This window comes from Pseudonaja textilis, chromosome 1 (assembly GCF_049901715.1).
Source record: "Pseudonaja textilis isolate UNSWEBS1 chromosome 1, rPseTex1.2, whole genome shotgun sequence".
Classification (NCBI taxonomy): domain Eukaryota; kingdom Metazoa; phylum Chordata; class Lepidosauria; order Squamata; family Elapidae; genus Pseudonaja; species Pseudonaja textilis.
The window spans coordinates 323,510,078-323,523,471 of record NC_141990.1 but is presented as its reverse complement, the minus strand read 5'-3'; the positions used below and the strand labels follow the sequence as shown (position 1 = coordinate 323,523,471).

At 46.6% G+C, this 13,394-nt stretch overlaps 1 protein-coding gene across 10 annotated transcripts in view; it reads right to left on the bottom strand.

Annotated features, from left to right (window-relative positions):
- STK11 (serine/threonine kinase 11) overlaps window positions 1-13,394 on the bottom strand; it is a 101,743-nt gene that overhangs the window by 23,101 nt on the left and 65,248 nt on the right. For all 10 annotated transcript variants that reach the window (XM_087922679.1, XM_026699102.2, XM_087922680.1 and 7 more), the window contains one exon: window positions 10,387-10,586. In XM_087922679.1, the coding sequence (XP_087778805.1) occupies window positions 10,387-10,586 (200 nt within the window). The remainder of the gene's footprint in view (window positions 1-10,386; window positions 10,587-13,394) is intronic.

The window sequence follows — 13,394 nt, the reverse complement described above, 5'->3', positions numbered from 1 at the left end:
ATCTAATGGGGTTGCTCAAATTTGGTAATTTTGAAAATTTGGTAAATTTGGTAATGTGTGGACTTCAACTCCCAGAAGTCCCCAGCCAGCATGAGGTGAACTCCACACATCTTAAAAAGTTGTAAAAGTACAACTTTGTAGAATTAATGAACTGGCACATCCAAGTTTATTCAAACCTGATTCAAACTGTATCCATAAACACGTATGTAGTTTGTCTTTGAATTAAGGCAGAATGAAGGGTCTTATAACCTGACTTTGCTGGCCAGCTTGTGACCCCAATGGAGATATTCCTTGACTGGATAAGAAGACCTCACCCCTGTCCTATCCGTCCCCTTGGTCTTAGCTATTATGTAATTCTTTTTAAGTTTGTTTCATATTTATCTTTTTATCATTTGTAAGCTGCCCAGAATGACCTTATGGGTGAGATGGGCGGAATATACATTTACTAAATAAATAGTAAATGTAATAAATAGTAAATCTCTCTCTCTCTCTCTCAAAAATTATAAATTATAATTATAAAACACTTGCTAGCATACGAATCATCAGTTTTCTAGAGGGCAAATGGGTGAAATTGTTCCTGTCACACCTGCTAAGACGTTTGTAAACGACTCTTGCCTTAATATACGTATATAATGCATTTAGAAAGTACTCAGACACCTTTCATTTTGTCAATTTTGTTATGCTGCAGCCTGATTCTACAATTGTTTAAATTCATTTTTTTCCCTCATGAATCTACACTCAGTACCCCATAATGACGAAGCAAAAAAACAGAATTTTAGAAATGCCCGAAATCGAAATATCACATTGGTGTAAACATTCAGACCATTCTCCCAGTACTTTGTTGAAGGACCTTTGGCAGCAATTACAGCTTCGAGTCTTTTTGGGGTAGGATGCGACAAGCTTTGCAACCCTGGATTTTTTGGGGGATGGGTGGGGGTGTTGGTTCTGCCATTCTTCCTTGCAATTCCTCTCAAGCTCAGTCAGGTTGCATGGCAACCTTCAGTGGACAGCCATTTTCATGTCCCTCCAGAGATGTTCAATAGAGTTCAAGTCACGGCTCTGGCTTGGCCACTCTAGGAACATTCACAGAGTTGTCCCTAAGTTGCTCCTGTGTTGTGTTGGCTGTGTGTCTAGGATTGTCGTCATATTGGAAAGTGAACCTTTGGCTCAATCTGAGGTCCTGAGGGCTGTGGAGCAGGTTTTCATGGAGGATATTCCCCCGTACTTTGCTCCGTTCAGCTTTCCCTCAACCCTGACCGGTCTCCCAGTCCCTGCTGCTGAAAAACACCCTCACACCATGATGTTGCCACCACCATGCTTCATTTTTGGAACGGTAGTGGGCAGGGGATGAGCGGTGCCTGGTTTCCTCCAGATAGAACGTTAAGAATTGAGGCCAAAAGAGTTCAGTTCTTGGTTTCATCTTGTTCCTCACAGTCTGAGAGTCCTTCAGGTGCTTTTTTTTTTAAAAAAACCTCCAAGCTGGTTTTGCACTGAGGAGAGGCTCCTACCTAACTACTCTGACAGAAAGTCTGACAGATCGGTGGAGGGCTGCAGTGATGGCTGTCCTGGAACTTTTCCCCATCTCCACACAGGATCTCTAGAGCTGAGTCAGAGTGACCATCAGGTTCTTGGTCACCTCTCTCACTAAGGCTCTTCTCCCGATTGTTCAATTTGACTGGGTGAGACCTGGTTGCGCCAAACTTCTTCCATTTGAGAATTATGGAGGCCACTGGATTCTTAGGCACCTTCAGTATGGCAGAAATTTTATTGCAGCCTTGCCCAGATCTATGCCTTGCATTAATCCTGTCTCCGAGCTCTGCAAGTGGTTCTTTTGACCTCACGGCTTTCGCTCTGCTTACGGTATGCATTTTCAGCTGTGACGCCTTCTGTAGCAGGGATTTCCAACCATGGCAACTTTAAGCCTGGTGGCCTTCAACTCCCAGAATTCTGGGAGTTGAAGTCTGGCAGGTGTAAAGTTGCCAAGGTTGGAGACCCCTGTTCTATAGAGAGGTATGTGCCTTTCCAAATCATGTCCAATCAATTTAATTTACCTCAAGTGGACCCCAAGCAAGGTGAAGAAACATCTCAGCAACAATCACGACAAATGGGAGCCACCAGAGCTAAAACGGGAGGCACCAGAGCTAAATTTTTGGTGTTGTTGCCAAGGGACTGAATACTTATGCCAATGTGGTATTTCAGGTTTTTTTTTTCCTTTTTAATAAATTTACAGACATTTCTAAAATTCTGTTTTCACTTTTGTCATTATTGGGTACTGTGTAGATAGATTAATGAGAAAAAAAATGAATTTCAACATCTGTAAAATCAGGCTGCAGAAAAAAAATTTGACAAAAGTGAAGGGGATCTGAATACTTTCTGAATGCATTGTAGATATTTCTGAGTAGATGGGCACACATTTTCAAATAAGACGCTATTTTTTATTTCCTAAATAAGAGTGGTATTCTGGGGGGTCGGTGCTTTGAATCACGCCAGTTACCTTTTACTTTTTACGGAAAGCAAGTTTTTAAACATTTGTAAAGTCGGAAAAGGAAGAGAACCTTTATAGTTTAAGATGATGTGAGAACTCAGCCAAGCATGTGGTTTATTTAACCGATATTCTGGTTTAGGAGGTACTGACTCAGTCATAAGTTGATCTTTTTTGAGATATGTTTTCGTTTGAAGGTCACGGGGTTAATCTGTCCCCCAAATTTTGGCAACCTCTCTCCAGCTAGATTCCTGGACCTCTCTTGCAGGGCAAGAGAAAACCAATGTCACCATCTATTTTCTTTTAGCAATATTTATCCCTCAAACCATCTCCATTTTTGTTAAGAGTCTTAGCAGGATGACAGCCACTGTGCTCCTTGAGCTCCAAATGATTAACCAAGCCACAGCTAAGCTACTTTTTAAAAAAGCATGACAGGAAAGACGCTGGCAGATGCTGTATTGTTCTAGTAGAGAGCAATCCTATTTTCCACTGGTGAAGTTTTGGAATTGCTGTTTATTTGATGAAAGTCTGCCCCAGTTAGGGAGGGAGGAAGAGTGGAGAGACTCCTACGGTCTTTTGTAGTCCACTGACCTTCACCACTTAATTCTTCTTTCTAAATCTCTTTATAAGGCTGTGTGGACTGGGAGATTTCCTCACCAAGAAAAAAATGGGGAAGCTGGAAATCTAACAGGTGAAAATGGAGGCCTTTGTTCAAATTTTCCTATTAAAAAAATGAGGGCTCAGTTGGAAAGAGAATCTATCTTCCAAGTAGAAAGATGCTTCCTATCACTTTTTATAAGGGACCTTGGAGATCTTCTAGTCCGATCCTTGTCCACTTCCCACACAGCAGACCCTGTTTTAAAGTACTATCACAACTCAGACTGTGCAGAAGGACAGACAACCTGGGATGGAGTCGAGAGAGGAATCAGCCTGGAGTCCTTATGCACTCATAAATGATCCAGGTCCAACCCTGCTTGAAATTTGGCTAACTCTTACCTAGCACCGATTTTGTGTGGCTAGTTGACTAAACTCTTTGCGTATAGGCATAAGCAATAAAGGACCTTAATTGGAACAATATGTGGTGTCCTGATTCTTTATGCCTGACAGACGGGTACCGTGGCCTTCAAAATTTGCACCAGCTCATTCAACGGACGAAAGCATTTCAATTGTTCTCATCCAGTGTTTCTTGGAGGTTAAGAGCTCACCGTTCTTTGAATCCCTATTAGCTGCATGGATGAGTGAAACGGGCTTTTCCTTACACTCCTCAGATTTAGTCCTGCCTTTCCTTGATCCCTCCCGTCAAGGATCTGGTAAAGATAGTAATCTCCCCTTGGCTTCCAGGGAAATATACCCTGTTCCTTTGGTTTCCCTTCATATTTTCCATGGTTGGATCACTTTCCTTTAAACCTGTCCCGCTTTGCCTGCACTCTTATGAAGAGGGGACCTTAGGAGACCAACACAGAATTGTCCAGATTAGTAGAATTAAAAAATGATCCCAATAACTATCCCAAAAGTGCTTTTTCAAAAAGCAACTGGACTTTATTTTTCCTTGAAGATGTTTAGTTTCTGATCCAAGAAGCTTCTTCGGTTCTGAAAGGAAAAACAAGTCCAGCTGCCTTTTGAAAAAGCACCTTTGGGACAACTAGGACCTGGGGGACGGAGAATCTTCACAGATATCCCAATAACTCTACGAAGATGCTTTTGGTACCGACTTTAGAACGATCTTCCAACATCTTTCTACAATTTAGGACAGAGATTTCTTCCCTTCCTGTAATTGCGGTTTCTTTTTTAAATGGAGAACAAAATGTTTGGGGGTCAGCCATCCTTTCTTGTGGCCTCCATTAGACTGCAAAAAAATGTACGTTTTTAAGTTCTTCGTTACTCAAACTAAGCTTCTGGATAGGGAACAAGGTATCGTCATCTAGCATAAAATCCCACCCCTGCTATTTCTGCAAAGAGTTTGCAAGATAATTGATCTGTATTCAACTGAAAAAGCTTATAAAATGAAAGGCAGGTTTATATATCTATATATATATATATATATATGAAAAGAGAAAAGACTTTATTTTGCTCTTCGAAACAAAGCTGACTTTACCAGGTCAGGAAAGGTTGTAGAAGAAAAGCTTTTCTCAAAAATCCTTCACAAAAGAGGGACACAATAGAGAGAGATGTGTGGCTGTGTAGGTGGGATGGGAGAACTTTTTAAGAGCTTGTGTTACCCAGGAGAGATGGCAGAAGAGGCATTCAACCAGCAAGAGAGGCTTGCAAAAACCATCTTCCCGTAATTGCACATCAAGCCCACTGACTGACAGTTCCCAACCGGCTTTGAAGAGAGGCTGTCTGCATAAGCAGCGGATAATGGCAGCGATTAATGCTGCCGCAATCATTTGTTGGGCCCACAAAAGGGAACGGCAGCTCACCTCCCTGCAACGGGCAGGCGGGAGCGAGGCTGAAACTGTGCTGCTGCAGTCTTTATACGATTCGGAGGTGAGTGGGGAAACAGCTCTGAAATACAGCCTTTAAAAAAAAAACAAAAATTAAGTGTCTGCCATAAGACTTAGAACAATATTCCTCAACCTTGGCCACTTTATGATAGGTGGACTTCAACTCCCAGAAGTCCCCAGCCAGCAAAGCTGGCTGGGGACTTCTGGGAGTTGAAGTCCACCTATCATAAAGTGGCCAAGGTTGAGGAATCTCAGAATGCAACCCATATCTCAATTATGAGAGATCCACAGGTTGCGGAAAAGGGTGTTGTATGCCCCAATTGGGCAGATAAGGCAATCAAACTATCCTGCCTCTTCCTTGCTTAACTCCCTAACATCTTCTGATGCCCAGTTAAGCAGCAGCAAGGGATCTTGGGGGCTTGTTCCTGGGGAAACCCGGCCAGCTAGCAACCCGACAAAGGCACCCACCCCAAACTCCATTTCCTCTAACCAAGCTGGCCCAATGGATGACGTTTGCTCGGTGGGCAATTTTTGGGAAGGCTACAACCTGGAGTAAAAGAGGGGGTGTAGGAAGGGAGAAAGAAAAGAGACGGTCCTTGCTGTCCAAGGCCACCTCATTCCCACACTAAGGGACGCCCACAACGAACGGAGCTGCTTGGCAACCCTTTTAAACAGAAGGTTTTAAGGACCTCCTTAGAAAACTGAACAATAATAATCAAACCAAACAATAACAATCCTGTGTACATTGTGCATTTTCGCCTCCCTGGCTACGCAAGGGGAGCATTTCTAAGTTTCAGGGTGACTCTATAGCCAACTCCTCTGGTCCCGGGTTCCCACTACGTTGAAACAGGTTGAGGGGTCGGTCTTCTCCTTTGTCAACCATGCCAAAGAGGCCCCTGCGCCCTTCTTACCTTTCCTGGGAAAAAGACAAGGAGCTGCCGGGCCGAGAAAGCGGTGCAGGTAAGAGGGAAACGGGAATCAAAGGATGACCAGGCAGGTGCAAGGGAACGGTGATGCCTAACTGGGGTTCAGGAAGGCTTGGAGGCCACAACAGGTGAGGGAGACTTCTTTGAAAGAGGAGAAACTCCCAGGTGCCCAAAGCGCCCCTATTAAGCAGGAGGGCTGGGTCCCTCCCTGTGCCCCTGAGGGCCCTCCTGGTACAGATAGTCCGTCGCAAGAAAACAGCCCAAGGTAGGTTTGGCCCTGACCCTCCCCTCCCCTCCCCCTAGGACCCCAGCGGTTCTAGTTAGAAGAGAAACAAGCCGTCCTGGATTCTTCCTGCGCTTTCTGGTTTCTCGGGCCATCTAAGCTAAGCTGCTCACTCCTTCCTTCCTCCGCGCCGTGCAGCAGGTCGCCATCTCCAAACAGGAATGCAAGCAATCCCTCTTGCTCTGTGCTGTCCTCCTCCTCCTCTCTAAGCCCTGCCTCGCCTTCACCTGGGGAAAGGCAACAGGGGAGCCATCAGCAGGGAGGGGAAAAAGGAGACAAGAGGCAGAGCAGACTCAAGGCTCCTGCTTGAGACAGGGCTGCTGGGGGACACCACACGAGGCACCCCCGCTTGTCTGTATCCCACCTTTTGTTTTTTTCGCAAATAACGGACATATCCCACAAATGCTCCTCCTGTTTGTTCCCCACAACAACACGGTGAGGAGGGTTGGGCTGATTGGTCCAAAGTCACCCCGCTGGCTTTCATGCCTAAGGTAGGGCTAGTACTCACCGTGCCCTGGGGATTGGCCCGCCCAGCCAGTTTTCAGGCCTAAGGCGGGACTAGAACTCAACATCAAACAGGGATTGGCCCGAAGTCACCCAGCCAGCTTTCATATATATTATACAGGGTGAGATTAGAACTCACCATCTCGTGAGGATTGGCCCACCCAGCCAGTTTTCAGGCCTAAGGCGGGACTAGAACTCACCATCTCCCAGTGATTGGCCTGAAATCACCCAGTGGTTTTCATGCCTAAGGCGGAGCTAAAAGTTTCCTGTCTCCTGGTGATTGGCCCAAAGTCACCCAGCTGCTTTTTATCCCTAAGGCAAAAGTAGAACTCACAGTCTCTCGCTTTGTAGCTGGTGTCTTAAACCAGGGGTCGCCAACCTTTTGGACCTCAGGGACGACCAAACTCATAATTTTAAATCCCGCGGACCAGACACCCTGGGAAAATCCCACAAAAAGTCTGCAGGTAAATTCCCCACCCTGTTTTCCTACCGATCAATCATTCCTTATTTGGGATTGCAGGATACCATGTCCAGCTCTGTTCTCAGGGGAAGGGAGAGAGGGAGGGAGGGAGAGACTTTTGACCTCTTGCAAGGAAAGCAGCAGAAGCAGCAGAAGTCTTTCTTTCTGACCCCCAAACTCCGCCAGAAATGAGTCTTTGCCGGCACAGCCTCTTGGAGCAGGAGGCCTTGCAGGGTCCCAAAGACTCCTTTCTGGCAGAGTTTGGGGGAGAGAAAGAAAGACTTTTGCTGCTTTCCTTGCATGCAGCCAAAAGCAGAAGAAGAAAGAAGCAGAAACAGCCTGGTGGCCAGGCGAGGCACGTGGGGCAAGTTACCCCCGCTGCCCTTTCCCCCCTCCCCTCACTACCTCGTGATGTTCGCAATGCAAGCCTTCTGTTCCTGCGGGCCATGTGGGTGGTGCAGCCTTGTGTTCCCATGCAACCAGGATTAATGGCTTTGGGGGTGACATTTCTCTGCGGACCACCAAAATTTTCTCATGGACCACCAGTGGTCCCCGGCCCACTGGTTGGCGACCACTGCCTTAAACCACTAGGCCAAATTGGCATTCCTTTCTGGGTGTGTCCAGGTGTTCATATATTATCTGGGGGGTGTCATCAGAGGCAGGAAGGGGCCTGCATGGAAATCCAAGGGAAGGACATGGTATTCAGGGCTTTGGTTTGGTAGAGGGGGAGTGGTTTTTAAAAGCAGCAGGTTTGTAGAGGTGGTGCCCACTCTTATTGTGAGCAATGCCAAACAATGTGTCAGGAGCAAGGCGGTAACAGCGCATGCTTGCAGGTCAGTGTTCTGCTTAGCCCTTCATCCGTCCCGTGGTAGCTAAAAGTGTGTTATGCCAAACAGTGGCAATGGCCGGCTGGGGAATTCTGGGAGTTGAAGTCCACGCAGTTGAAAGTTGCCACGGTTGGGAAACCCTGATAACAGGTGACTTCTTTCAGATCCAATATGGTATTATGTCACCCAAAAGGTAAATGCATAATTCTGCCCACTTAGTGAAGAGCTAAATTGTTATGAGTATTTTATGTTAAGGTACAGAACACTCATTAGGCACTATTAGACCATTTAAACCTCACAACACAGGTGTCAAAATGCATTTTGAAATGCTCGAAGTTAAGTAAGATCTTCTCTTCCTATTTGCATTAAATACTAAAGTATTAAAATCATTAAAGTGCTAATTTCATGTTCAGAGTTCTCCCCCTTCCTTTGCAAGCATTTTCTTCCCAACTCCTCCCCCGTCCCCCACCTGGGGTCACTTCTCTGCCCTGCCTTCTCCCTCTCAAATAAGAGCTTGGCTGCCATTGGCAATTGCGCCCCAAAGCAGGAGCAATTTACAGTGGGATGGAAACGTAATCTTAATGGGTGAATCGAAAATCTTCTAAATGCAGTGCGAACCCAGCTATTTTAAGTGCTGGCCTCAAAAATAAACTTCAGAAGGGGTGGAGGAAGAAAGAGCTTCCAAAATCCGTGGGGGAAATAACAAAGAAATAAAGCAACAGAGGAACCCTTTGCAGCCTCTCTAACTTCGCGTCCTCCAAGTGGGCGGATATGGCAAATTGGAGAATTCTCCTGCCTCGTGGAGACCTGGAACTGTACACCAGACACCTCTGAATGAAACCAGAGAGAAGCCTCATCCAAATCCAACCTGCCCCAGTCATCGCCCTCCGAGACAGAACCCAGCAATAATGAGGTCCGTCGCCCAACACTAAAGTCCTTTCAACCAAGGGAGGGCGGCGTCTCCTCCGTTTGCGCTTCCAGTCTGGTTTTCCTAACACTCAACCGAATCTATCTTCCTGTTGACTTAAGCGTACCGGATAGTCCCTCCTTCTGCGGAGAAAGACTTCTGCATTAACAGACCCCAAGTTCAAGGCAAAAAAGCACCATCAATTCAGACTGGATTGCTGGAGCGTTCAACACCAAGGACTCGAGCAACGAAGGAGCCGGTTAAAATACAGATCTGGAACCATTTTCGGTTCTTTCAAAATTCCCAAGGGGGCAGGAGTATAAAGGAACCCAGTCTTACCCCCGTGCAATTTTGGGGGTGGGTGGGTGTTGTGTTGGGTTCTTTTTCTTGCCATCCTATTGAAAGAGGGAAAGGACAAGCAGTCCGATCCAGAAGTGGATCCCTCTGATTCTTCATGGCCACCCCAGCCCCTAAATGGACCTCTGGGTTCCCCAAACGTCAAGATAGCTATCTCTGCCGCTGTAAGCAACCCCTCCTGGCTGATTGGAGAGCAAGCTACAGATAGTCCTCGACTTACAACAGTTCGTATAGTGATGGTTCAAAAAGCATTGAGAAATGTGACTTGTGACCGTTTTTCAGAGTTACGACCTTTGCGGCCTCCCCATGATCGCGGGATCAAAATTCAGATCACTTGGCAACTGGTTCATACTTATGACCGTTGCTAATGTCCCAAGGCCTCTTTTGTGACCCGATAAGCAAAGTCAATAGGGAAAGCAGAGTCACTTCACAACTGAGTTACTAGCTAATCAACTGCAGGGATTCACCTAATGACTGTGGCAAGGAAAGTCATAAAATGGAGCAAAGCTCATTTAACAACGTCTCGCTTAACCACAGAAATTTCGTGCTCAATTGTGGCTGTAAGTTGAGGACTACCTGTATAAGGATTGCCTGACTTATGACAACCGGGACCGGAATTTCCATTGCTAAGCAAAGTGGTTAAGTAAGCCAAACCCTCTTACAACCTCTTTTTGCTACAGTCCTTAAGCGAGTCATTCTGCTTCTTAAGTGACTTATGTGGTTGTTAGCTGAATCCGGCTTCCCCCGTTGCCTTTGCTTGTCGGAAGCCAGCAGGGAAGGTCACAGCTGGCCGTCAAACGACCCAGGGGGTTATGTGCCGTAACCGTTGGAAATACACGTGGGTGGCTAAGCAACCGGACTTCAGTCATGTGACCCTGGAAATTCTATGACAGTCCTAATTGTGAGGACTGTCACTGTTTTTAGAGGCCCTGTAACTTTGGATGGTCGTTAAATGAATGGTTGTAAGTCAAGGACTACCTATACTTAAGATGGAGACAGATCTACAGTCTCCTTTTTAAAATGGACCCTGAGCAAACTGCTACAGCTGCACACAAAGCCTCAGGATGGCTGGGGGAAATGCCAAGAAGAACCCATCAGCCCGCAAAGCTAGAGAAGTCACCAAACTCGCTCTGCTCCTTTTAGGCTCCTCGGGGCCACCGTCCCTTCTCGCTTCCAGCCCCAGCCGCCTTCCTTACCTGGCATGGTGAAGTCCTGAGTGTAAATGATCTCGTCCTCCAGGTAGTCGTCTTTTAAGTCATCCTCCTCCTCCTCGTTGTAGCCATGGAGGTCTTCCAAGTAAGGCACCACCGTCATGCTCCTCCACCGATCCTTCGTCTCCGGGCTGGGCGGGATGGCGATGGGTGGCTCACACTGAGGGTGCTTTTTCCGAAACCAGCTAAAGGAAACCAAGGTTTTAGTGCTTTGGGACCAAGGATGTTTCACTGGTTTCCTACAGGCTGGTGGGTTTCTTAACCTTTGGCCACTTTACGGTGTGTGGACTTCAATTCCCAGAATTCCCCAGCCGACTGACTTGTGCAAACAGTTCAACAGCCCCTTATTTTCTCACAATGGCCTCACTGGATTCACGTGAAAATCTGCCCAAGGTCTTTTTGGGGGGGGTGAATGGAAAAAAGAAAGTCACTTTTCCCCATTTATTCTCAGGGGCTGTTTAGTAAGGCTCCAACTGAGAAGTTGAGGTCCACACACACACACTGGTTTTCAAGTTCTTGCGTCTCCCCAAGGTAACTGAGCCAGCAGCCTTCACCGTCCACAACAACACAACATCGCACTTCTTGGTGGAACGGATAATAGAGAGAGAAATAAATGGCACCCTATTCTCAGTGGCCTGGAAAGAAAAACCATTTAAGGCCTCACCCACCCTTGGCTGCTTCATCATGAGGGAGCCAGGCAGCTACAGGTATGACTTACAATCACAATTGAGCTTAAATTTTACTTTGCTAAGCGAGACAGTTGTTTTGCCCCAGGTTACGACCTTTTTCTTTTTTGCCACAGTTGTTAAGTGAATCACCGCAGTTGTCAACATGGTTCTTAAGTGAATCTGGCTTCCCCGTTGAATTTGTTTGTCAGAAGGTCACAAAAGGGGATCACATGCAGGGGTGGGATGCAAAAATCCCAGTAACCGGTTTGCTGCCCGGTTGCTGGGTGAGCGGGACCTACTGGAACTTCCTGTTTCCGGCTTCTGGTGGGCCTCCAGAGCCCGAGGGAGGCCATTTTTGCCCTCCCAAGAGGCCTCCCCCTGGGCCTCTGGGAGGGCAAAAACAGCGCAGACTCTGAACTTGCCCCCATCAAAAATGGGCCGCGTGGAGACTCCTTGGAAGAGGAGGGGAGGTGCCAGCCAGTTGTTTGAAATATCGGGTCGGCAAACCAGCTGTAGGTTTAACATCCGGTTGGCCCGAACCAGTCTGAACCAGTAGAATCCCACCCCAAAATCACATGGCTCCAGGACATTGCAACCATCATAAATGTGAGCCAGCTGTCAAGCAGCCGAATGTAAATCACACGACCAACAATGGTTCTAAGTGTGAAAAATGGCCCTAAGTCACTGTGCCGTTATAATTTCGAAAGGTCGGTAAACCAACTGTTGTAAGCCAAGGACTACCTGTACTTAAATCCGTATTGTTCAAGGAAGGTTTGGCCATGCAGCCATCGCCAAGGTGAGAAAAAAACCAGAATTCTTAATTATGATCAACTCTCCCCACGGCCTCCTATGAGGTCAGTGTGTCCCCAGCTGGAGTCAGTTATAGCAGTGTCAGAAATGGCGTAGGGTCTCCCGCTTGGGCGGGTGGTTGGACTAGATGACCTACAAGGTACCTTCCAACTCTGATTATCTGTCATCCGTTATCAGGCTTGGGGCAGGGAATTAAAGATTACTTAGGAATAATCCTTGCGAAGATCTGCCCTTAAGCCTCTGATTCATTTGATGTAATTTGTTGAATTTTTGCTTTTGACTTCCTTCCAAACCTCACCAGTCTTCGAAATTTCTTCAAAAGCAGAGAGGATAGAAAGAAATAGGACGAATATACGGTCATCCAAAGCTTTGCAGCTTAAAGCAAGCTTTAATTGTGTGTGTGAGAGAGAGATGGAGAGATATTTCTCTGGGCTTGCTCCTCTGTAAAGCTCGGCATTAGTGAAAATCGAGGTGCCATGTTTTATGGCAGGTTCTTTATCAAGGCAACGGTGGTTGCATAGCCCCTGGCAACACAGAAGAATCATCATCATCTCTGGCTTGCTTGCAATTCGCTTTTGGGCTCTTCCTTGAAGCCACAGAATGGCCTCTGAGTTCATGAAATGTGGTAGGTCTGGCAATTGGCTCATACTTATGACGGCTGTCGTGTCCCACCTTGGTCGTGTTATCATCTTTTGCAACCTTCTGACGAGGAAAGTCAATGGGGAAGCCAGATTCACTGAACAACTATGTTACTAACTTAACTGCTGGGATTCCCTTAACAACGGTGGCAAGAAAGGTCTTACAGTGGGGCACTCACTTAGCAACTGTGTTGCTCAGCCACGGAAAGTTTGGGTCAACTGTGGTCGTAAATCAAAGACCACCTGTATTGTGTGAATCCAACCCAGGGGTGGTGGAATTCTACCGGTTTTGACTGATTCGGGTGAACAGGTGAGGATTTGGCCCCGCCCACCCGCCCCCGTCCTTTTCCTGTGCTTTATTTCGCTGTTTTAGAGCACAGCTGATTCATGCGGCAGGGTGGTTTGCCTTGCCTCAGCTGGTTTATTCACAGGGGTTGCAGGAGAAGGTAAGTATTAGAGCTAAAAATGGGCTTTTAACGCGGAGCCGCACCGGTTGTTACACCGGTTGAATCGCACCACTGATCCAACCACGTGAGATTCATTCAGCATCCCACTACGGGTAACACTCAACTTACACTCACAATCAGGACTAGAATTTCAGTTACCAAACAAGCCAGTCATTAAGCAACTTTGTCTGATTTTACAACTTTTTTTTTTTTTGCCATGGTTGTTATGCAAATCACTTGAAGCAAACCATGTGGTCGTTAAGTGAATCTGGTTCCCTCCCCCCACTGATTTTGTTTGTAAGAAGCCAGCTGGGAAGGTCACAAATGGCGATCACATGATGCTGCACAAATACCTGGTTGCACCTGGATTTTGATCATGTGACTGTGGGGAATGCTGCAGCAGTTGTAAGTGCACGGACCAGCTGCAAATC